This window comes from Bubalus kerabau, chromosome 2 (genome assembly GCF_029407905.1).
Source record: "Bubalus kerabau isolate K-KA32 ecotype Philippines breed swamp buffalo chromosome 2, PCC_UOA_SB_1v2, whole genome shotgun sequence".
In the NCBI taxonomy this organism is placed as follows: domain Eukaryota; kingdom Metazoa; phylum Chordata; class Mammalia; order Artiodactyla; family Bovidae; genus Bubalus; species Bubalus kerabau.
Genome location: NC_073625.1, coordinates 179,551,667 through 179,574,853, shown reverse-complemented (window position 1 = coordinate 179,574,853; position 23,187 = coordinate 179,551,667). Strand labels below are relative to the sequence as shown.

The window sequence follows — 23,187 nt, the reverse complement described above, 5'->3', positions numbered from 1 at the left end:
TCCCAAGGGTTCCCCTCCCCAGTATTCTCTCCTCTTCCAGAAGTAACCATTTCCTGAAATGTCAGTGTTTTTATCTCCTGGTCGTGTTTTTATTTTTGTATACAGAGAATGAACAGAAAGTTCAGTTCAGTTCAGTCGCTCAGTAGTGTTCAACTCTTTGCAACCCCATGAACTGAAGCACACCACGCTTCCCTGTCCATCACTGCAACTCCCAGAGCTTACTCAAGCTCATGTCCATCAAGTCAGTGATGTCATCCAACCATCTCATCCTCTGTTGTCCCCTTCCTCTCCCGCCTTCAATCTTTCCCAGCATCAGGGTCTTTTCCAATGAGTCAGTCCTTCACATCAGATGACCAAAGTATTGCAGTTTCAGCTTCAGCATCAGTCCTTCCAATGAATATTCAGGACTGATTTCCTTTAGGATGGACTGGTTGGATCTCCTTGCAGTCCAAGGGACTCTCAAGAGTCTTCTCCAACACCACAGTTCAAAAGCAAATAAAATCAGAGGGTTAGGTTGGGGCCAACTTACAAATGACCCTGTATGCTATGCTAAAGTGTTTCTTTCACAAAAAAGCAGCAGACTCACAGATAAAGAGAACAAACTAGTGGTTGTCAGTGGGGACAGGGGAGTGGGTTGGGTCCAATATAGGCTTAGGGAGTAAGAGGTATAAACTACTAGGTATAAAGTAAGCTACAAGGACATATTATGCAACACAGGGAATACATCCAGTAGTTTATAATAACTATGCTGCTGCTGCTAAGTCGCTTCAGTCGTGTCCAACTCTGTGCGACCCCATAGACAGCAGCCCACCAGGCTCCCCCATCCCTGGGATTCTCCAGGCAAGAATACTGGAGTGGGTTGCCATTTCCATCTCCAATCCATGAAAGTAAAAAGTGAAAGTGAAGTCGTGATGGAGCTAAACCTTTAAAAATTGTGGATCACTGTATCATATACCTGTAACATATTATGCAGCAACTATACTTCAATTTTTTTTTAAAAAAGAGATCATTCTAAGGGAGTGGCTAGCTAACGAAGATTTTAAAGAACAGGACTCCCACAGTATAGTTTTTTCAGAATAATTTTTTAAAGAATAATAAATTTTAAATTAAGGCTTTTATTTTTTTAACATTTTGAACAGTCAAAATTTTTCCAGTTGTTCAAAACATTTCAATTAAAAGACTTATGTAAGGGACATATAGGAATTGCTTTTATTTGACACTGATGATTATCACTGAAAAGATCTACTTGACAATATTATATATCATTAATATTTTAATATGTATTTCAGAATAATTTCTCAAGAGGAACAGTATCTGTTTTCTAGAAATACATTTCAAATCTGTATTTGGAGAGGGAATCAAATAAAAAATACTAGAAGGATGTTGAGAGATTGGTACAGAGGAAATCAGTCTAAATCAGGGGTGAGATGAACAGATAAAGAAGTTGTGATACCTATATACAATGGAATATTACTCAACCATAAAAAGGAATGGATTTGAGTCAGCTGAACTGAGGTGGCTGAACCTAGAGCCTGTTATACAGAGTGAAGTAAATCAGAAAGAGAAAAGCAAATATTGTATATTAGCACATATATATCAGAGAAGGCAATGGCACCCCACTCCAGTACTCTTGCCTGGAAAATCCCATGGACGGAGGAGCCTGGTAGGCTGCAGTCCATGGGGTCGCTAAGAGTCAGACACAACTGAGCGACTTCACTTTCACTTTCACGCATTGGAGAAGGAACTGGCAACCCACTCCAGTGTTCTTGCCTGGAGAATCCCAGGGACAGGGGAGCCTGGTAGGCTGCCGTCTATGGGGTCGCACAGAGTCGGACATGACTGAAGCGACTAAGCAGCAGCAGCAGCAGTACATATATATGGAATCTAGAAAAATGGTACTAATGAACCTATTTGCAGGTCAGGAATAGAGATGAAGACATGGAGAACAGGCTTATAGGCAAAGTGGGATAAGGAGAGGGTGGGATGAATTCAGACAGTAGCATTGAAACATGTATGTTACCATATGTAAAATAGATAACTAGTGGGAAGTTGCTATGTAACATAAGGAGCTCAGCCCTGGTGCCGTGTGACTACCTGGGGGGTGGTGGGTGGGAGGCAGTTTCAAGAGGGAGGGTATATATGTGTATTTATGGCTGATTCACACTGCTGTATGGCAGAAACCAACACAACACTGTAAAGCAATTATCCTCCAATTAAAAATAAAGACACAAATCAGCTTTAAACAGCTTAAATAAATGAGGGGTCAGAATCCTGTGGTCCGTGGGCCAAATCTGACCTGCCACTTGTGTTTGTAAATCGCTTTATTGTAGCACAGCTACAGTCCTTTATTTCCATATGAACTGTGACTGCTCTTGTGCCCTGTCTACTAAGTTGAGTAGTTGTAACAGAGACCTTAAAGCCTGATATACTTACTGTCTGGCCATTTATAGAAAAAAGTTAGCTAATTTCCTGGTCTAGATATTATTTTGTGTAGATCAGCAAAACAGATTTTTGATAAGGTTCAGTGTGATATTTTTTTAAAGACACCAGTAGCAAAAACTACCAATGTGGCAATCAGATAGTCAAATAGAAGTAGAAAAATAAGTAAGCCCAGAGTTTCAGAATTCTTCATCATGGGTTCTTATCTACATAGCTTTCTCCCTTTTCCTCTCCAGTCATTTCCCTATCTCTAACTTTTCCACTTAAAACAGATTCCTTTTCATCCCATGTCTTATTCTCTGCTCTTTTTTCCTTCCTTTGCTCATGAACTCTCTCGCTGTGTCAAGTTCTATATAATTGGTCAACAGGTGACAGGAAACAACCCTGTAGGTCCTGGAATAACAGACGTTACTCAAATAGGCCTGAAATGAGTTGAACAAAGAGAATGGTATGTTTTCACGTATATATAGCATCTTAAAGCAAATGAATATAACAAAACAGAAACAGACTCACAGATATAGCAGACAAACTAGTGGTTACTAGTAGGTTGAGGGGTGGGACATAGGGCAGGATAGGGAAGGGCATTAAGCGATACAAACTACTAGGTGGAAAATAAACTACAAAATATATTGTACAGCATAGGGAATGCAGTCAATATTTTATAATAATTGAATGGAGTAAAATCTATAAAAATATCAAACCACTATAATGTACACCTAAAACTAATATAATATTGTAAATCAACTATACTTCAGTTTAAAAAAAAAAATAGAAACAGCTTGTGGAGGAGAGAAAGGGGATGTGGCTGAGGTTTCAGAGGGTTTCATAATAACAAATGAGTGAATTACATACATATCCATGAGTGTGACATGGACATAAAATTTTTTAAAAAAACACTTAGAAAAATATACTGCTTTGGAAGTTCACGTAATAAATCATGCTTCAATTCTACATTTTATTACCTTTAACATGATATTACAGTCATTTTTGGTCTGTTTTTAGCTTTATGGGACAATAACCTATTAGCTATTATTCACACATTAAAATAATAAACCCTAGCCTCCCCTGAAAATTATTTACTTTTACTTAATTTTAGTGAAAACAAAGCCTGGGAAAAGTTTCCATTATTGCTTGTCTCCATTGAAAGAGTGGAGGGCAGGCGGGAAGGACTTGTCAATGAAAGAGGAAAATGTTAAGGTAAACAAAAAGGAAGATTTTTTTAAAGCTATACTGTAATGCTTAAGTCTAGTGAAACCTTACAGATTTCACTAACTGAGGGGGCTGCTGCTGCTGCTGAGTCGCTTCAGTCGTGTCCAACTCTTTGCGACCCCATGGACTGCAGCCTACCAGGCTCCTCCATCCATGGGATTTTCCAGGCGAGAGTACTGGAGTGGGTTGCCATTGCCTTCTCCACTAACTGAGGGGGAAAGGTGTCTAATTATTAGAAAGTTCAAATTAAAACTCTAATTTTCTAAAAAAAAACTATTAAGAGTAAAACTGTTGTCAAAGTATTGCCAGATGTGAACTTTAGCAGGACCTATTTCAAAAATGGGATAAAGATCACTTTTATGATTGTTAAAAAATTATTAAAGAAGAAAGTATATGAATGGCTGGCGCCCCATAGTCAAGCTTGTTTGGGGTGAGAAGGCCCAGAATTCGCTTGGCACTTGGGGATTAGCTGACTGAATATACTACATTTTTGGTCAAGTGGACCATATACAGGGACATATAAGTTATCCAGATTTTGGTTTGGTGATTTGGCAGGAGCTCCGGGCAGGAACAGCTCCATCATGAGCCTGGAAGTTTATTTCAGCATAGTTAATACATTATTACGTAAAATGGAGGTTGCCAAAATGATTTAAAAAGGATAATTTCTAAATAGCTTACGCATGTACTGTGTAGAGCACACAATTGGGGATTAAGATGAATCAGACATAATAAGCCTTTTTGGAGCCCACAGTCTAGTAGAAGAGATGAGCTATTTACTGTGATGCAGAGTGAAAAGAATGGATTCCATGAGAGAGAGATGAAATGCTACAGGAGTTCAGAGGATGGAGAGAGAGAGATCCCAGCTTGTGAAATTCAGGGAAGTTTCTCTGGAGAAAATAGCATTTGGATATGCATACCCTTGTCTTATTCAGTGAATTTACTTAAAGTCCTAAATGTTAGTGTTATTATAGTGTTAATGGTACTAAGGTTAGAGATTTATTTATCTCATTGGCTTGGACCATTTCCATTCTGTTCTAAGATGTAAAAATGTACCTTAATCTTCTTCAGTTCAGTTCAGTTGCTCAGTTGTGTCTGACTCTTTGCGACCCGTGAACTACAGCACGCCATGCATCCCTGTCCATCATCAACTCCCAGAGCTTACTTTCTCATGGACAAACTCATGTCTATCGAGTCTGTGATGCCATCCAACCATCTCATCCTCTGTTGACCCTTCTTCTCCCACCTTCAATCTTTCCCAGCATCAGGGTCTTTTCAAATGAGTCAGTTCTTCACATCAGGTGGCCAAAATACTGGAGTTTCAGCTTCAGCATCAGTCCTTCCAATGAATATTCAGGACTAATTTCCTTTAGGATGAACTGGTTGGATCTCCTAGCAGTCCAAGGGACTCTCAAGAGTCTTCTCCAACACCACGGTTCAAATCAGTTCTTCGGCACTCAACTTTCTTTATAGTCGAACTCTAACATTCATACATGACTACTGGTAAAACCATGGCTTTGACTAGACGGACCTTTGTCAGCAAAGTAATGTCTCTGGTTTTTATTATGCTGTCTAGGTTGGTCATAGCTTTTCTTCCCAGGAGCAAGAGTCTCTTAATTTCATGGCTGCAGTCACCATCTACAGTGATTTTGGAACCCAAAAAAATAAAATCTCTCATTGTTTCCATTGTTTCCCCATCTATTTGCCATGAAGTGATGGGACTGGATGCCATGATCTTAGTTTTCTGAATGGTGAGTTTTAAGCCAACTTTTTCACTCTTCTCTTTCACTTTCATCAAGAGGCTCTTTAGTTTTTCTTCACTTTCGGCCATAAGGGTGGTGTCATCGGTGTGTATCTGAAGTTGTTGATATTTCTTCCAGCAATCTTGATTCCAGCTTGTGCTTCATCCAGCCCACCATTTTGCATGATGTACTCTGCATGTAAGTTAAATAAGCAGGGTGACAATATACAGCCATGACATACTCCTTTCCCGATTGGGAACCAGTCTGTTGTATGTCCAGTTCTAACTGTTGCTTCTTGACCTGCATACAGATTTCTCAGGAGGCAGGTCAGGTTGTCTGGTATTCCCATCTGTTGAAGAATTTTCCACAGTTGGTTGTGATCCACACAGTCAAAGGCTTTGGCTTAGTAAAGAAAGCAGAAGTAGATGTTTTACTAGAACTCTCTTGCTTTTTTGATGATCCAGTGGATGTTGGCAATTAGATCTCTGGTTCCTCTGCTTTTTCTAAATCCAGCTTGAATATCTGTAAGTTCACAGTTCACATACTATTGAAACCTGGTTTGGAGAATTTTGAGCATTACTTTGCTAGCATGTGAGATGAGTGTGCAATTGCGTGGCAGTTTGAACATTCTTAGGCATCGCCTTTCTTTGGAATTGAAATGAAAACTGACCTTTTCCAGTCCAGTGGCCACTGCTGAGCTTTCCAAATTTGCTGGCATATTGAGTGCAGCATTTTCACAGCATTATCTTTCAGGATTTGAAATAGCTCAACTGGAATTCCATCACCTCCACTAGCTTTGTTCGTAGTGATGCATTCTAAAGCCCACTTGGCTTCACATTCCAGGATGTCTGGCTGTTGGTGAGTGATGACACCATTGTGGTTATCTGGGTCATGAAGATCTTTTTTGTACAGTTCTTCTGTGTATTCTTGCTACCTCTTCTTAATATCTTCTGCTTCTGTTAGGTCAGTACCATTTCTGTCCTTTATTGTGTCCATCTTTGCCTGAAATGTCCCCTTGGTATCTCTAATTTTCTTGAAGAGATCTGTAATCTTCCCCATTCTGTTGTTTTCCTCTATTTCTTTGCATTGATCACTGAGGAAGGCTTTCGTATCTCTCCTTGATATTCTTTGGAACTCTGCATTCAAATAGGTATATCTTTCCTTTTCTCCTTTGCCTTTAGCTTCTCTTCTTTTCTCAGCTATTTGTAAGGCCTCCTCAGACAACCATTTTGCATTTTTGCATTTCTTTTTGTTGAGGATTGTCTTGATCACTGCCTCCTGTACAATGTCACGAACCTCCATCCATAGTTCTTCAGGCACTCTATCAGCTCTAATCCCTTGAATCTATTTGTCACTTCTACTGTATAATCGTAAGGGATTTGATTTAGGTCATACCTGAGTGGTCTAATGGTTTTCCCTACTTTCTTCAATTTAAATCTGAATTTGGCAGTAAGGAGTTCATGATCTGAACCACAGTCAGCTCCCGGTCTTGTTTTTGCGGACTGTATAGAGCTTCTCCATCTTTGGCTGCAAAGAATATAATCAATCTGATTTTGGTATTGACCATCTGTTGATGTCCATGTATAGAGTTTTCTCTTGTGTTGTTGGAAGAGGGTGTCTGCTATGACCAGTGCATTTTATTGGCCAAACTCTGTTAGCCTTTGCCCTGCTTCATTTTGTACTCCAAGGACAAATTTGCCTGTTACTCCAAATATCTCTTGACTTCCTACTTTTGCATTCCAGCCCCCTATAATGAAAAGGACGTCTTTTTTGGGTGTTCGTTATAGAAGGTCTTGTAGGTCTTCATAGAACCGTTCAACTTCTTCAGCGTTACTCGTTGGGGCATAGACTTGGATTACCATGATGTTGAATGGTTTGCCTTGGAAAGGAACAGAGATCATTCTGTCATTTTTGAGATTGCATCCAAGTACTGCATTCCAGACTCTTCTGTTGTTATGAGGGCTACTTCATTTCGTCTAAGGGATTCTTACCCACAGTAGTAGATATAACAGTCATCTGAGTTAAATTCACCCATTCCAGTCCATTTTAGTTCGCTGATTCCTAGAATGTCAACATTCACTCTTGCCATCTCCTGTTTAACTACTTCCAATTTACCTTGATTCATGGACCTAACATTCCAGGTTCCTATGCAGTATTGTTCTTTGCAGTGTCGGACTTTACTTCCATCACCAGTCACATCCACAATTGGGTGTTCTTTTTGCCTTGGCTCTGTCTCTTCATTCTGGAGTTGTTTCTCCACTGTTCTCCAGTGGCATATTGGGCACCTACCAAGCTGTGGAATTCATCTTTCAATGTCCTATCTTTTTGCCTATTCATACTGTTCATGGGATCTTCAAGGCAAGAATACTGAAGTGGTTTGCCATTCCCTTCTCCAGTGGACCATGTTTTGTCAGAACTCTCCACCATGACCCCCATCCGTCTTGGGTGGCCCTACACGGCATGGCTCAGGGTTTCATTAAGTTATACAAGGCTGTGGTCCATGTTAATCTTCTCCATCTATCTTACAAATAGAAGTTTTTGGTCCTTGGGGAATCCAGTAAGGGAGGCTAGATGGCTAGATCATAAATCCATTATTTCAAACCCAAGCTCTCTGGTAGTCTAATCTTGATGATTAAGAGTAAGTCAACTTGGCTTAACAGAACTCTCCTTCCTAGAGAGTGTAAAAGAAAATATCAGGCTGCTTTGCTTATCTTATTTCAAATTCTAAGTTGATAGTTGATAGGACTCATGCTAATAAAGTAAAGGGTTAGATGGGTAGTTCCCATTGTTTTTTGCAGGTTTTAAGTCGCACTTCAAGCAGACAGTCTTATCTGACAGCCTGATTCATATCATCTTCTCTTTTACCACTTCAGGCTCCAAAATTATAATCTCCAGCTCCCAAACCTACCTAATAAAGATGAAATATTAAAATAAGCACATGCAGAGAGATTTATGAGTCCCTTTCAAGTTTCTTTGCCTGGCACTATCCTCCATTGGCCTTTATTTAACAAATGGTAGCATTAAATAAGTATTTATTGAATGAATAAACAAATAAGTGAATGGATAATCAAATGAAGGGATTTTTGCTTGTCTGGTTTGCCTGCTTCTCAAGTAGAAACTGTGCTCTCTTGCCTGAAGGCCATCTCTTTCCTGGCCCTTGGCTTCTCAAGGATGCATGCAAAAGAACCTGACAACTGGTTCCCTTCTAGGACTTGAGGCTGATGCCTCAGCAAGACTCAGATCTTACCCTGACCTGTAGCCTCTTAATTCCTCTAGCTTGTAACACCTAAAAACCTATGGAGTTCTGGAGAAAATCCCATCACCTCCCCTGACTAGAGGGGAGGACCCCATTAAGAGTGTAGATCATTTTACCTTATCACAGGATGAAAGTCTTTTGATTATAGACTGTAGGCACTCTCTTATTCACCACTTTACCCTCAAGCCCTATTGTAGTACCTCCACATATGAGCTGTTTATTTAAATCCTGAAAATTCCTTTTCCCTGTCTTAGAAGTCCCACCTTCATCCCAACAGATTTAGCTTGGAAAAGAACTTTTCTGGCCACTTACCTTCAGTATAGCATTTGGGGTTTTTTTTTAATATAAATTTATTTATTTTCATTGGAGGTTAATTACTTTACAATATTGTATTGGTTTTGCCATACATCAACATGAATCCACCACAGGTATACCCGTGTTCCCCATCCCGAACCCCCCTCCCTCCTCCCTCCTCTGGGTCTGTTTTTGGATGCCCAAGAGGGTCAGAAAAATCTTTCAAGGTGGATAGGATTTGCACCATTACTAGAACTTTCTTTGTTTCTTTCTGACCCTGATCAGTAATATGTGTTTCAGATATCATTCCAGGGGGAATCAAGAGCCTTCCTTGGTTAATGATCTAATATTATGAGTCTTTTCAAAGTTTAGATACTATATTGTATAATTTCATATATGTTTAAATGTAGAATAATTACGAAAATGAAATTATAGAAGAACACACTTTTGGAATCTTATTAAAGGCTTCTTCTGAAGCATTCTTCTTTTACTTTCTAGGTTTGTATCATACCTTCATTAAGATATGGACTTTGTGGGAGAGGGAGAGGGTGGGAAGATTTGGGAGAATGGCATTGAAACATGTAAAATATCATGTATGAAATGAGTTGCCAGTCCAGGTTCAATGCATGATACTGGATGCTTGGGGCTAGTGCACTGGGACGACCCAGAGGGATGGTATGGGGAGGGAGGAGGGAGGAGGGTGCAGGATGGGGAACACATGTATACCTGTGGTGGATTCATTTTGATATTTGGCAAAACTAATACAATTATGTAAAGTTTAAAAAATAAAATTAAATTAAAAAAAACAAACAAACAAAAAAAAAGATTGAGCAGTCATATCATTGAGGGAGAATGTTTCTTCTCCCTCAGCTTTAGGTGCTGACAGTTTCTTGGCTTCAGTGCTGCAAATATTTGAATAGAAATCAAAGCACTCATCAATACAGCAAGAAACTATTCTCCCTTCTACTTCATTTAACCACCACAGAGATTAATAAAAGTAAAGAGATCTGGCCAGTGGCACATATAAATTTACAGGATGAGTTCAACAGCTATTTCCCCTCTACCTTTAATGTCTTCTGAGATCAGGTCCTGTTGCATCTCCATCCTTTCTAATTATTCACATCAATTGTCAAGATAAAGATATAAATTGTAAAACAAATATACCAGTGTGATCCCTTTTTGTAATTAGTATGTTTATGTGTATCAAAAAATTGGGGGGTAAATACATTCTAAATTACACGTGTTCTTATAGAAGTAAGACTGAGACCCAGATATCCAGGTACTCCTGATATGTATAGCCCTCCCCAGCCTCCAAAAGAGAAGTGAAAGGAGCTCCCAGAACTCAGATTGCTTCTGGTCAGCCCGTGGTTCCCCTCATGGACCTACCCAGCACACAGCTTCACTATTCTCTGCCTTAAAATCAGGACTAATCTAATAGCCCTTCATCCCTGTTTACATCAGTCACCACAGAAGTCTAGGAGTTCACATAACCACTCACCTCCTCACCCTACTCTTGTATATCCCGTTTCTGAGTCCAGCCCTGAAATCTTTCACTGTGCCCTCTTGATCATTCACTGGCAAAATGTCCTAGGTCATCAAACTCTTCTAAACATTCCCTTTACCCTCTTGTTCTATCTGAAACCCATCTCTCCCTAAGGGTGTGTGCTAAGTCACTTCCATGGTGTCCAACTCTTTGTGGCCCCATGGACTGTAACCCTCCAGGCTCCTCTGTCCATGGGATTCTTCAGGCAAGAATACTAGAATGGGTTGCCATGCCCTCCTCCAGGGGATCTTTCTGACCCAAGGACTGAACTCATACATCTCTTACGTCTCCTGCATTGGCAAGCAGGTTCTTTACCACTGGCACCACCTGGGAAGCCCAGGGATACTATAGCCATGTGAAATGGTGACTCTTTTCTTTCCCACTCTACCCCCTGTCTCACTGGATCTGGAGGAAGCGGTAAATGTTCTTGCATTTCATTGCAACTTCAGACTATTCTTTTTCCCACTTCTCTGAAACTACCATCCCCCAGCTTTGAGCTAATGTCATCAGACTCACTATCCACCATGCTTAGTTGCTCAGTCGTATCTGACTCTTTGCGACCCCATGGACTGTAGTGCACCAGGCTCCTCTGTCCACGGGATTTTCCAGGCAAGAATCTAGAGTGGGTTGACATGCCCTCCTCCAGGGGATTTTCCCAACCCAGGGCTCAAACCCAGGTCTCCAGCATTGCAGGCAAATTCTTTACCAGCTGAGCCACAAGGGAAGCCCTACCCTTCCTTGATTGTAGTCATCTGCCAACCCCAGGTCCCTTCCTTGATGATTTTAGCTCCTGGCTGTTTGACACTTTTCAATACTACTTGCCAAGATTCTCGTGAGTTTTCAGTAGATGAGGCATCCAATCCATGAGCTTCTCAGTTCTTTGATCTCTCCTCCAGTGAGCTTGTCGTCTGCCCTTCTTTAGCTAGTCATTCTCTGGTCCTGTTTTTATGTCAGTGGCTTTAGAAGTGTAGTTCCCAACTAACAGCATTAGCATCACCTGGGAACTGGATAGAAATACATATTCTCAGGCCCCGGCCCATTTCTCCCCTGCAGTCATCAGTTTTTTCCCTTTGATCATTCCATCAACTGATAAACATGTGCAGTTCTCCCCTCTTTAAAACCAGGCATTCAAAAGACACTTTGGCATGCAGGAGATACAGCTCCATCAGCTATTATATTTGCAACATAAAGATCATCCCTAGGGTCCTTGACCATCAATTCTAGCCTTCTCTTTTGACATCTCTTAATTCACCCCAAATTACTGAGAAACTGTACACATGCACACCCCCCACAAAGACACTGGGGCAAGGTATTTAGGGGGGCAAGGTATTTTACAGTACTGCCACTGTGCATTCACTGATATTCAACATGGCAGTGTCAGTGGGTTAGAAACCCTCTATTCCTTCTAACTTAAGTTGTCTGACATATTTATGAGCCCAAAATGAATTTCTTATGCTCTGTAATGAGCAGTCTCTACTTGAAGTAATTACTGAGGAAGAAGAAAGGCAGACTAAGAAGTACAGTACTCTAGGAACCAGAAGTTGTAGACATCCAAGAATTATCATATGTAATAATTTTAGGTTCTTAATTATCTCTCCCTGCCCCAGATCCCAGAAGAACATCTACTCCCAAGTGTTAGGAACACTGAGAGGTTAAAATACTAGATTTGTGGGTTCTTTCTGTTAATGGTCATGGAATGTGTTCCTATCATTTCGATGCAGTTGAAGCAAGACACAGAAATGCTTATCAGATCTGCTCCTGTTTTTCTGCAACCAGTGAAGTTAAGGCTAGAGGAGCAAAGAAGCCATAGATCACCACAGCCACCCAGGCTGCATTCCCCACTCCAGTGCTTCATTACTTAAGAGTAAAATAATGTTACTGGCAAAACAGAGCAAGCTATTAAATAATGCAAAGACACCAAGTTGGAGCATAAATGAGGATATAAAAATTTAGGATTAAGAGTAATTAACTAATTGGCTTATAATCAGTTTTCTCTGTTAAAGCTTTATGATGATATTTTAAGCGAAGTCTGTGATTCCAAGTTATTATACCTTTTTTTTTTATTAATAACTGCTTTGCCAGTTAGATCCAAGATGAGAAAGACTTTTTAAAATTGAAATATAATAGTATAAAATTTACCCTTTTAAAAGTGCCTAATTCAATATGTACGGCTGAGTCCCTTTGCTGTCCACCTGAAACCTATCACAGCAGTGTTAATTGGCTATACTCCAATACAAAAATTAAAAGTTAAAAAAATAAAGTGCCTGATTAAGAATCACTACATTGTACACCTGTAACATATAATATTGTACATCGGCTGAACCTCAGTTAAAACAACTATATGCCCTGTCATGTTTATTATATCACTTTATGTTTATACATTAATAAAATACAACCACACCAAGTGCATAATTCATAGGTTTTTAGTATCTGCTCTGCTAAGTCACTTCAGTCGTGTCTGACTCTGTGTGACCCCATAGATGGCAGCCCACCAGGCTCCCCTGTCCCTGGGATTCTCCAGGCAAGAACACTGGAATGGGTTGCCATTTCCTTCTCCAATGCATGAAAGTGAAAAGTCAACGTGAAGTCGCTCAGTCGAGTCCGACTCTTCGCGACCCCGTGGACTGCAGCCCACCAGGCTCCTCCGTCCATGGGATTTTCCAGGCAAGAGTACTGGGGTGGTTTTTAGTATATTCAACAAGATTATGTAACCATCAGCACTAATTCCAGGACATTTTCATCACTTCACAAAAAATCTGTATTCATTAGCAGTCACTCCCCACCCCCTCAGCCACCAGCCCCTGGCAATCACTAATCTTTCCATCTCTATGAATTTGCCTATTTTGGACATTTCATGTAAACAGAATCATACAATATGTGGTCTTTTGTGTCTGGCTTCTTTCACTTAGCAAATGCTTTAAAGGTTTATCATGTAGTATGTGTCAGTATTTCATTCCTTCTTATGGTTAAACAATGTCCCATTGTAGGAATATACCACATTCTGTTTATCCGTCAATCAACTGATGGCCATTTGGGTTGTTTCCACTTTTTGGCTACTGTGAATAACACTACTATGAACATTCACATACAAGTTTTCATGTAGACAGAAAGGCTTTTGATTTAGCATTTTCAAGTTTTTCGAAACAGGCAGCTTCCTTTTTAAAATCAGAAGTACCCTCTTCATGTAGCAGAACTTCCTCTTTAATATGTAACTTTTTTTTCTCCTGTAGCATCTTATGAGCAAAATCTTTTGATGTGAATTTAGAATGACTCTGCTGCTTTCTGGACCTGGTTCTGATCTTCACCTCAACACAGGTCCTCACAGCTGAGCTGATTTCCAGGTTTGCTGTGCTTCACTCAGATGTTGATGGTTTTGCTGCATTGTCTGTTCCAACCAGGTCTTAACTCTGAGACCTTGGTGGATGCTGTTCTCTCAATCTCCAAAGTCATCTTCATTTGAGGCTGGTATGACTTTACATGTTGGTTTGTAAAATAAAAGCTAGACTTATTTTAGGACAAAATGTTGCATATACAACATTAACTGTTTAGCAGTTTTATATAATTCAAAATAAGTGATTTACATCTTCAGCAGGTATTCAAAATTTTCTCTATCTTGTGTAATCAACCCATTTTTATTTTCTTAAAACGTCCCATAGAACTGGTGGGGAAGGGCAAAGAGTTGTGAAAGGATTTGGAAAGCTCTGGAAAATCCATCCTGAGTTTCAAACTAAGCTTCAAAAAGTGAATTCTACAAAAACAGAATATGTTGGTGTCATATGCAGTTTTATCCTCTGTCTCCTCCCACTGTCACCCTCCTTCAGGATGCAAGCTCTTTCTGGATTCACGCCTCAGTTCTGCAGGTCATTTCAGGACACGATGAAGGAATATCTTTTCTCACTTGATATACTGGAGGCTACCCTAAAACAATTCTTTAGTTTTTAGAGTCATTTCAGAGAGACCAGCCTCTCTTCTATTTACCCCTGGCAGGGAGCCTATAAAACCCTGTAACTCAAGAACCCACCACCAAACTTGTTCTCTTTGAGAAAGGTTATCCTCCTTACTCAAGCATGTTTGCTCTGGGAGAACATATATAGAACGATAAGATAGGAAAGGAAGCCCAGCTGAGGCGGCTGGATCTTGAGGTAGCACCTGATCTATCTCAGTCATTCTCAGAACAAGAGAGCACCAGTCTTTCTCATCCTCTAGTCAGCACAGCTGCCCTGAAGACCCAGGTTGGGCCTGTGGTCCAGACAGGACAACCTGGGTCTTCAGGCAGTGTATGCACATGAATGATTTGCAGGCCAAAAAAGAGATGCAGGTTGCTGTGCAGGAGACACCTACTGTTGGCTAGCTCTCTTGCTATGAGAGACTTCATGTATGCTGCAGAGGGCAGGAGAGAATATCTCATGGTTTATTCCAGAAGGACACTGGGAAGACCCTTACAGTCCACTCTTTCCATTAAAACTGCGCAACTTTCCATCTTTTCAAGTTGAATTTATAAACTATAGTTTTCTGTTCTTCCTCATTCTGTTTAGTCCCTCCAGGGAAACCTCTCACCTAGAAACAGCTTTTCCCTTCCAGCACCCAGCCTCAAGGGTTGTATACTTTTCTCTGTGATTAAAATAGAGAAGAGAGTAGATTATAGACTGTCTTTGAATTAATAGTGAAATTCCTTATGTTTGACCTTTTCCCAGTAAAGAAGAGGTCACTTTAAAACCCATGTTCTTTGCTGCTGTGTTCTAGTTATCATATACTTCTTGAAACCAGCTCACATTCTCAGATTCTTTCTAGAACCAAGCAGGTATACTTACATAGAAACACAAGTAAATAAGATAAAGGCAAATAAATTTCAAAATAGTCTTTCTCCATCAGTAACTCATTGCCACAGACCATTTCTTCCCTAACTCCCTTTAAGGGACCTGGCCTTTTCTCCCCTCTGAATTTTTGGGAAAGCACTTGGATAAATAAAAACTTAGAGCTTATTTCGCCATCACAAGACACGGAGAAATGTTTTCTTCTTGCCTAAGAGGGATAGCAGGCCAGACGTTTAACCACTGTTCTGGCTTTGAAACTCAAAAGATTTATGAGAAGTAAATGAAATGAAAGTATTCATTGTCCTTTGCTCTAAACCGAGATTGTGCTAGGTGCAATGAAGAAAGGATCACTTCTTTATCTCCATATCCTCAGCACTCGGCAAAGGAACTGCATATAAAAAGCATCAGAAAAATATTTGTTGAATGATTGAGTGACTTTAAAATTGACCCTACCCTCAAGAGTTTAGACACTTGGAAAATATTGTCAGGTTATAAAATATTACAGTAGAAGCCCATTTACCTGAACATGATTGGGTTATGGGTAGTTACTCAGTAGGACATCATAAACTCTATGTATTCTGTAAAATGTGTATGTTAAACATTTTATTTTAATTCAGACATCAAGTATTCAGATCTTTTAATGTAGTGCCAAAGTCTTTTCTTTGGAAATAAGTGTCATAGTTGGAAATTGAAGTTTCATGACATCTTTCTTTAATAAATCATACTTAGTACATTTGTTCCCTTATTTCCAGGAACTTAAGTCAGCAGTAAAACAGTTTGAATGTAGATACCTTGTAGATTTTAATGTTTTTTTCTTTTATCGCACCAATAATTTAATTTTACAGTGACAAAATTTCAGTATTTTTTTTGCCTTTAGAGTCTTCCCCTCAATTATAAAAATATCAACTCTTTTTTCCACACTCATTAGTTTATGAATTAAATAATTACTGTGAAAAGTACAACCAGTATAAATAAGTGGGAATGAGTACAACTAGCTCTTAGCATTAAACTCAGCTACTGAGATAAGACACATGAGAGCATAACAGAAACTAAACTATTAGCCATGAATCAGTGTGTCCAGGGCATTGGTGGTTTTCTTTTATAGATGAAATGGAGAGAGAGCATTGGCTCATCCAGAGAATAAATGGAATCATTCAAGAAAGATTCTACAGTATTTTATTAAGAGAATTGCAGTAAGGGGGCTTAAATAGGTAATCCTTTATGAAATAGGTAAAATTTGAGTTGAATTTTGAAGGATGGTTAATGTGTATATAATTTGAGGAGTGTTCTCAGGAAGGGGATGAAAAGTCACCCCCCAAAGCCACAGGTTGATATTGGGAAGGGGAGAAATACAGCAAAGATGTGATTTTAATTGAAAAAGCATTATTTCACAAGTCTAAAAACCCAGTTGCATTCATAACAAACTTATTAAATGTTTTAATTTAGAGGTAAATAACGAAGGAGGAATTAGAGTATTATAAACAAGAGTGTAGGGGAAGCCACCTAGCTCAAAGAGTCAGCCTGAAATGAGGAAAATTAGGGGCACAAAGGAAAGGCCCAGGTTAAAGCATTAGCCCAATGCTTTCAGTGTAATCCTCTTTCAATCAGAATATATACTAAAAACTGTCAGGTAAGATTTTGTATGAGGGGAGAATTCTACAGTTTAAGAAATTTGAAAACTATGGATTTAGATATATAAGCCAAATATACATGTTACAAAATGTTGTCAAAACTGAAGAATTTAATTCCCACTAATTAGACAAAGGTTCAGCAGAAGAGAATCATAAGCTCTTTTTGGTTTAGGGGGTTTATTTGGTAATGTTTGATTAATACTTTCAATTAGTAGAAAATCAATATGGATTTAAATGTGGGTGATTGAAAATAAATATTGAATTCTGAATATTAAATATGACTGAGTACTTGATTCACTTGTAAATAATTAAGGCAGCTATTCAATATATGATAAAATAATAGAATATTTTTTAAATCTGAGAATTCTTCAAAGCTTCTTAAGAAAAACAAGTCTCACAAATTCAAGATCTGTATGTCACTGCTGTGTGATCATCTTTTGTACCTTTACTATAGCCAAATTTCATTCACTTCTCTGCATCTAAATCTGCTTTCTTTTGGAATTCTGTCACTTTCTTTGACAATAAATTTTCAAATGTATCCAGATTCAGAATCACTTCAGAAAAGTATATTTGATCACTAAGATAGTCTTCTGCAAACAAACCAGAAAATTTTTTTAATTTTAAAATCTGAAACTTGACAGATCTCTTTGTATATTCCCATTTGAGAATAAAAGTGTTTTTCTCCATATTTTTCTGCAAACATCCTGTGGATATATCTAGGGGGTGTTGGATATTTGCTTCCCTTCTAATAAGGAAATTTTTTTTAATTAAAATGATAGTTAAAATGATAGTTTCACATTTGAGGTGCAGCATGTTTTTTTTTTGTTTTTTTTGTTTTTTTGGTCATAAAATATTAAGTAACAAAATCAAAAATCCTCTACACATTCTCTTCTAGCTTGAGCAGGAACTGCTTTATGTGGGTTGACACCTCATATACTCTTGAGTTTAAGAAGTTAGCTTTATCTGAGAAGTCACTATTTTTAGGTCCAGCTGTAATGTTTCTAACTTTGGTGTGCAGAGTAGTGGGTGCTTCCTTTCCCAGAAGGCTCTGTATTCTCTACATGGGCAGGTCAATTTGACATAAAGCTACCTACGCGGAGCAGCAGGCCCATTGCAGCCCGTTTCTTACTTGAAAATTATGAGCAGGTCTTGGGAGCCACAGGCTTTACTTGGGAACCAGCTGCATGTCAGTACAAGCATGGATTGTGGTCCCTGGAGGCTGGGAGAGCACAATGCTTGAACTTAATTTCTTTGGGAGATAAAGAAGAAAAAAATAACCTTTCTACCTGACAAGACTGACAACGTATTAAATCTGACTATCTTCAGAAGTGTGCTGGACAGTTGCTAAGTAAACATCCACTTTTCAAAGATGATGATCAAGGAAACATCTCTACGAAGGGACCCGGATTTAAGGGGAGAGTTAGCTTTCCTGGCAAGGGGCTGTGATTTTGTTCTCCCGTCACGGTTTAAGAAGCGGCTGAAGTCATTTCAGCAGACACAGGTTTGAAACTTGGGTGTTTCTTTTAAAATATTTTTATTACTAATAAAACCACCCAGTGAACTAACTTACAAATAATTTTACAGCTCACTTGATATTAGATCAAGGAATTAATCTGTGTCCTCTATTCAGCTATTTCCAGAAAGCTATTTGTAGAGAGATTCCAACAGGTTTAAAAATAGACCTTCTGGACCTGAAGTACAGTACTCACATTTTTCTCTTGTAGAGGGAGAATCCAGTTTTAGAGACAATAAATACAACTTAACAAATTTTTTGTACTTTAGAATTTTTCATAAAAATATCTTTGAGAAATTAGAATTTCCATATTAAAAGCCTGTTTGCACTTTGAATCAGTAGACTAAATTTGTTTTAACATGCATACATTTGTAATCTTTTTTAAAAAGGAATACTGATGCTAATAATCATGGTTTTTTGAAAAGACTTTTTACATATATCAGCAGTTGTGTGTGTATGATATACTGTGTATAGGTAATAAAGCATGGCAGTTACTTCTGGGTTGTGAAAGAATGTCTTCCCTCAGCTGTGAGGTTGAGTCATTTCTGTCTGCAGAGACCATGCTTACTTGCTCACAACCATAGGTCTAGTATCTCATGAAACAAGTTGCCTAGCATTGAATACAGTACAAATTGTGAGCCATATCATGACGGGCATCCAGAATCCAGCAAGAAACCACAGTTTCATAGTTATTCTGACCTACAGTAATTGCAGATTATTTGACTGAACCATGTGAAATTGCTTTTTTAAAAACAGGAAAAAAATGGTCAAGTATTGGAAATGCTACACTAACATAATAGCGTTAGGGTACTGTCCAGAATGACTATCTAAATGATACTGTAAAGTTATGGAGAGCTGAGATACTCTGCACAGCTAATTCTCTTTATCTCTTTTAATTCTCTTTTAATCCTAGATATGAATGAAAAAGTTTTATCAAAGTGGGCAGATGCTAAACTTAGTAAATCTGACAAACTTTATATTACTGTTTTAGTCTATAATGTTGTAAAGTGTCAGTTTTATTAAACTCCTTTAAGGTTTAAATTATACGTCTCCTATTGAACTCAGTGAAAAGTAAATCAGTATGCCTGAAAAGTTCAGAATAAATGCATTCTTTTTCTTTTCCCTTTAAATATTAATATCAGTTTTATTAAATACGGAATTACACAGTGAATTAATAAATACTTGCCTATTAGTGAACTGCTCTATGTTAAGTACACTGAGGAAAGCAAGGTAGGCTATTATATAATTGAATATTTTCCTATTCAAATTAAAACTTTGACAGATGGCCTGAGTTTGTTCTGAATGTCACTTACTTCTGTCAAAGCAAAAGCAAAAACAATGAAAGGCTTGCTCTAAACCTTCTCCAGTAGTGTGTGTTCACTCGACTATTGAGTTGCATCTCCATTGGGACTGTGGCCTTAATTCTATGGTTATAACTGCCCTGAAGTTATCCATAACTGCCCTGGCTGTCACACTATGGGCAACATTTTGGGGAAACAAAAAAGACTTTTGACAATTGTATGCTTGTAGTCTCACAAATCTCTTTGGAATTTTAGAATAATAGAAAGGAAATGACAATTAATACAAATGACCTAAGTAAAGCTGCTGAAGAATTATATGCCTTATTTTAGAAATTTAAGAATGGTTTCTTCTGTTATTGACTCATAGGACTGTGTAATAATAGTTGCAGGTTTAGCACCAAGGCAGAGAGAAATATTACTTAGAATAGATTATCAGTTTGTCGACTTGAAAGTACTGTGTAAACTTTAAATTGCCTTACAAGTGTAAATTATTATTTTATTTGTTATTGAAGCTGAAAGACCATGCCACGTTATGTTTAATCTTTTGAGAACCCTATCCTTTGGCATCTTTGAGCCATTTCCCTGTGTTACATCCTGTAATTTCCTTTAATCCTCACAACAACCTTCCAAGAAGAAGGGGTTATAATCTATTTTATTACTGAAATTCTGAAAGGTTAAGTAACTGTCCTGAGGTCACAGAGCTAGTAACCCATCACTGTTTTTTGTTAAGTTTTTTGTATTTCATTGGCATCACTTCCCTCTGCCACTTCTTCCTTGACTATTGCTTTATATTGGTAATATCCTTGTACTGCAGTAAAGGCTTGGTGTGACAACCGACCTTCACATCCTTAATAGTGTTAATATATGAGCAGACTCTACTCTGTGTTAATGTCAGATATTAACATGAAAAATGGGCCATGTTTAACAAAAGTAGGAGATTAAATCATATTTATCACATATTTATGTGAATGAAGCCTATCTTCCTGTAATACTCATGCTTTTCAAAGGTAGCTAAAAATTTTACCCTGAATTTAAAAATCATATTATAAGTCCACATGTCAGAAGGGAATATGACATTCAGATCTGCTTCGTACTGATAAACCATTGTTCAGACCTTAGGAATGGCATTAGGACATAGTTTAAGAAAGATGAACAGTGGAGTAATATTTTGAGTTCACAGGGAATTTAAAATAAATTTAGCTAGTCAACAGTCATATCCATTTTTCATACTTTATGTAGCATCTAATAGTACCATGCTCATGAGCTCTGATAGATAATTTGCTCAAAATTAAGAATAGAAATTAATCTCTGAAAATCTTCATGAAATCTTTTTTGCTTTTTCTGCTAGGAATCTCAGAACTAAATTTAGTCTTCATTGGTAAACTAAACTTTTACCTGAATAGTAATGTATCTCCCCACCCCTTTCCCTAAATCATGGATAATCTTACTCTCCCCAATGCCCCCCACTTTTTTTATACTGTCCTTTCTGTGTCTCTTTATGGTTTACCACATCAGGTCCTTTTTGGGAAAAGGGATAATATAAACTATTAATGAATTAATAAACTGTAAAGAGGGTTTGGCCATGGTGAAGTTAATGACCATGATCTTTGCCTGTTGGGGTCTACCAGGAATGAGAGAAATGTGCATCTCAGAAAAAATGGCATGCCCCTGGTTGAAAGTAAATGAGCCTGGGAGAAGATATTCTAAAACTAAAATGCTTTAATTTTCTTAACAAAGACTTTCTTTGCTCAGACACTTGCAATGATTATACCTAGATACAGCCAAACCAAGGAAGAAGGTAGAAGGACCCCCACACACAATATATTTTAGATCTACATATTTAAAGGGAACTCATTCTATCTGCCTGTTGAAGGACAGGTGAAAATGTACAGAAAGACCAAAAACAGTCTCCAAGAAGAATTTACTAATCCAGGTCCAACAGACTGAGAATTCACCTGGAGATCCTTTAATATGTCAGCTGACATCACTCTTCCACATCCTCACGGAAAACATACTGTAGGACTTTTTAAGCACAGATCTTTGTAAATTCAGGTATTGGCAGATAAGTAATATATTGATTGATTCAGTGTAGAAAAGCATTCCCTCAGAGCATGCCTGCCCCCTTGAGTATAGTGAGCTCTTCATCTATACTGCTTCTATTTAACTTCCTATTACTGGTGAGGATTTTCTAGTAATACATACTGTTTAGAATTTTTGTGTCTCATATTTTCCTTACAGATTCAAAATAAACCAGAAAAGAAACCTGGAACACCACTTCCACCTCCAGCCCCCTTTCCAAGTAGCCCCCGACCTCCCTCCCCTGTTCCTCACGTGAATAATGTTGTGAGTGCGACATTATCCATCAACATTCCACGGTTCTACTTTCCTGAAGGACTCCCTGATGCCTGCAGTAATCATGAACAAACTCTAAGCAGAATTGAAGCTGCTTTCATGGATATTGAAGATCAGAAAGCAGACGTTTATGAAATGGGAAAAATTGCAAAGGTAATGTAACTACTAAATGATGTATAATCTCCCTTCCTCTAGCTATCCCAATCTCCCTCTCTTTACTGCCTCCTTGCTCTCTATTTTGAAGCATGCATAGGAGGGTTTTTTTTCCACATTGAAAAAAATATATTTGATACTGATATATTAGCTATGGTACAATTTGAAAAAAACCCTAGTGGTCTCCCAGTCCAACCTCCCATTTAATATAGGAATTTCATTCATGGCATCACCAAAACATAAATTTCCTGTTTGAGTGCCTTCAGTGACAGGAGACTCACTCCGTTGCCAAGCAGCCTGTTCCATCATTAAATAGCTTTACTTGTTAGAAAAAATCCCCTTGTTGAATACAAATCTCTTTTTTTATTCTCATTCGTTGATCATAATTCCTTGCCCTGAAGCCAGACAAGGAACTATTAGGCGAACTCAATGCTGGGATTCTTCTAGAAATAGATGGATTTGTTATTGCAAGTCTTTGATACTTCTCAATACATCCAGCTGCTTCTAATTTAAGCTCTTAGTCCCTAACCCTTGGACTACTGTAGCACCTTCGGTAACTGGATTCTGCACTTCCAGCCTCCTCCTAGAACAGTTAATACTGAGCATAACCACCAGTTTATATTTGATCATGTCATTCCCCAGCTCAGCAAAATGCAAGGATTCCTACCATCTATAGCAGCAGTCCCCAACCTGTTTGGCACCAGGGACTGGTTTCATACAGAAGACAATTTTTCCGTGGAACAAGGGGGTGAGGGAGGGATGGTTTAGGCAGTAACACAAGTGGTGGGGAGCCGCAGATGAAATTTTGCCTGCCTGCTGCTCACCACCTACTGTGCAGCCCAGTTCCTAACAGGCTAAGGACCAGTACCAGGGTTTGGGGACCCCTGAACTATAGGATGCTTTGTTTCGTTTGGGTTCTGTTTTGGTCATGCACATACACTAT

At 38.6% G+C, this 23,187-nt stretch overlaps 1 protein-coding gene across 7 annotated transcripts in view; it reads left to right on the top strand.

Moving 5' to 3' along the window:
* Window positions 1-23,187, top strand: part of PPP2R3A (protein phosphatase 2 regulatory subunit B''alpha) — a 224,869-nt gene that overhangs the window by 60,549 nt on the left and 141,133 nt on the right. For 6 of the 7 annotated variants that reach the window (XM_055569615.1, XM_055569613.1, XM_055569612.1 and 3 more), the window contains one exon: window positions 21,978-22,244. In XM_055569615.1, the coding sequence (XP_055425590.1) occupies window positions 21,978-22,244 (267 nt within the window). Of the gene's footprint in view, window positions 1-17,721; window positions 18,427-21,977; window positions 22,245-23,187 lie in introns of those variants that run through there. The other variant, XM_055569617.1, reaches the window with a different exon arrangement.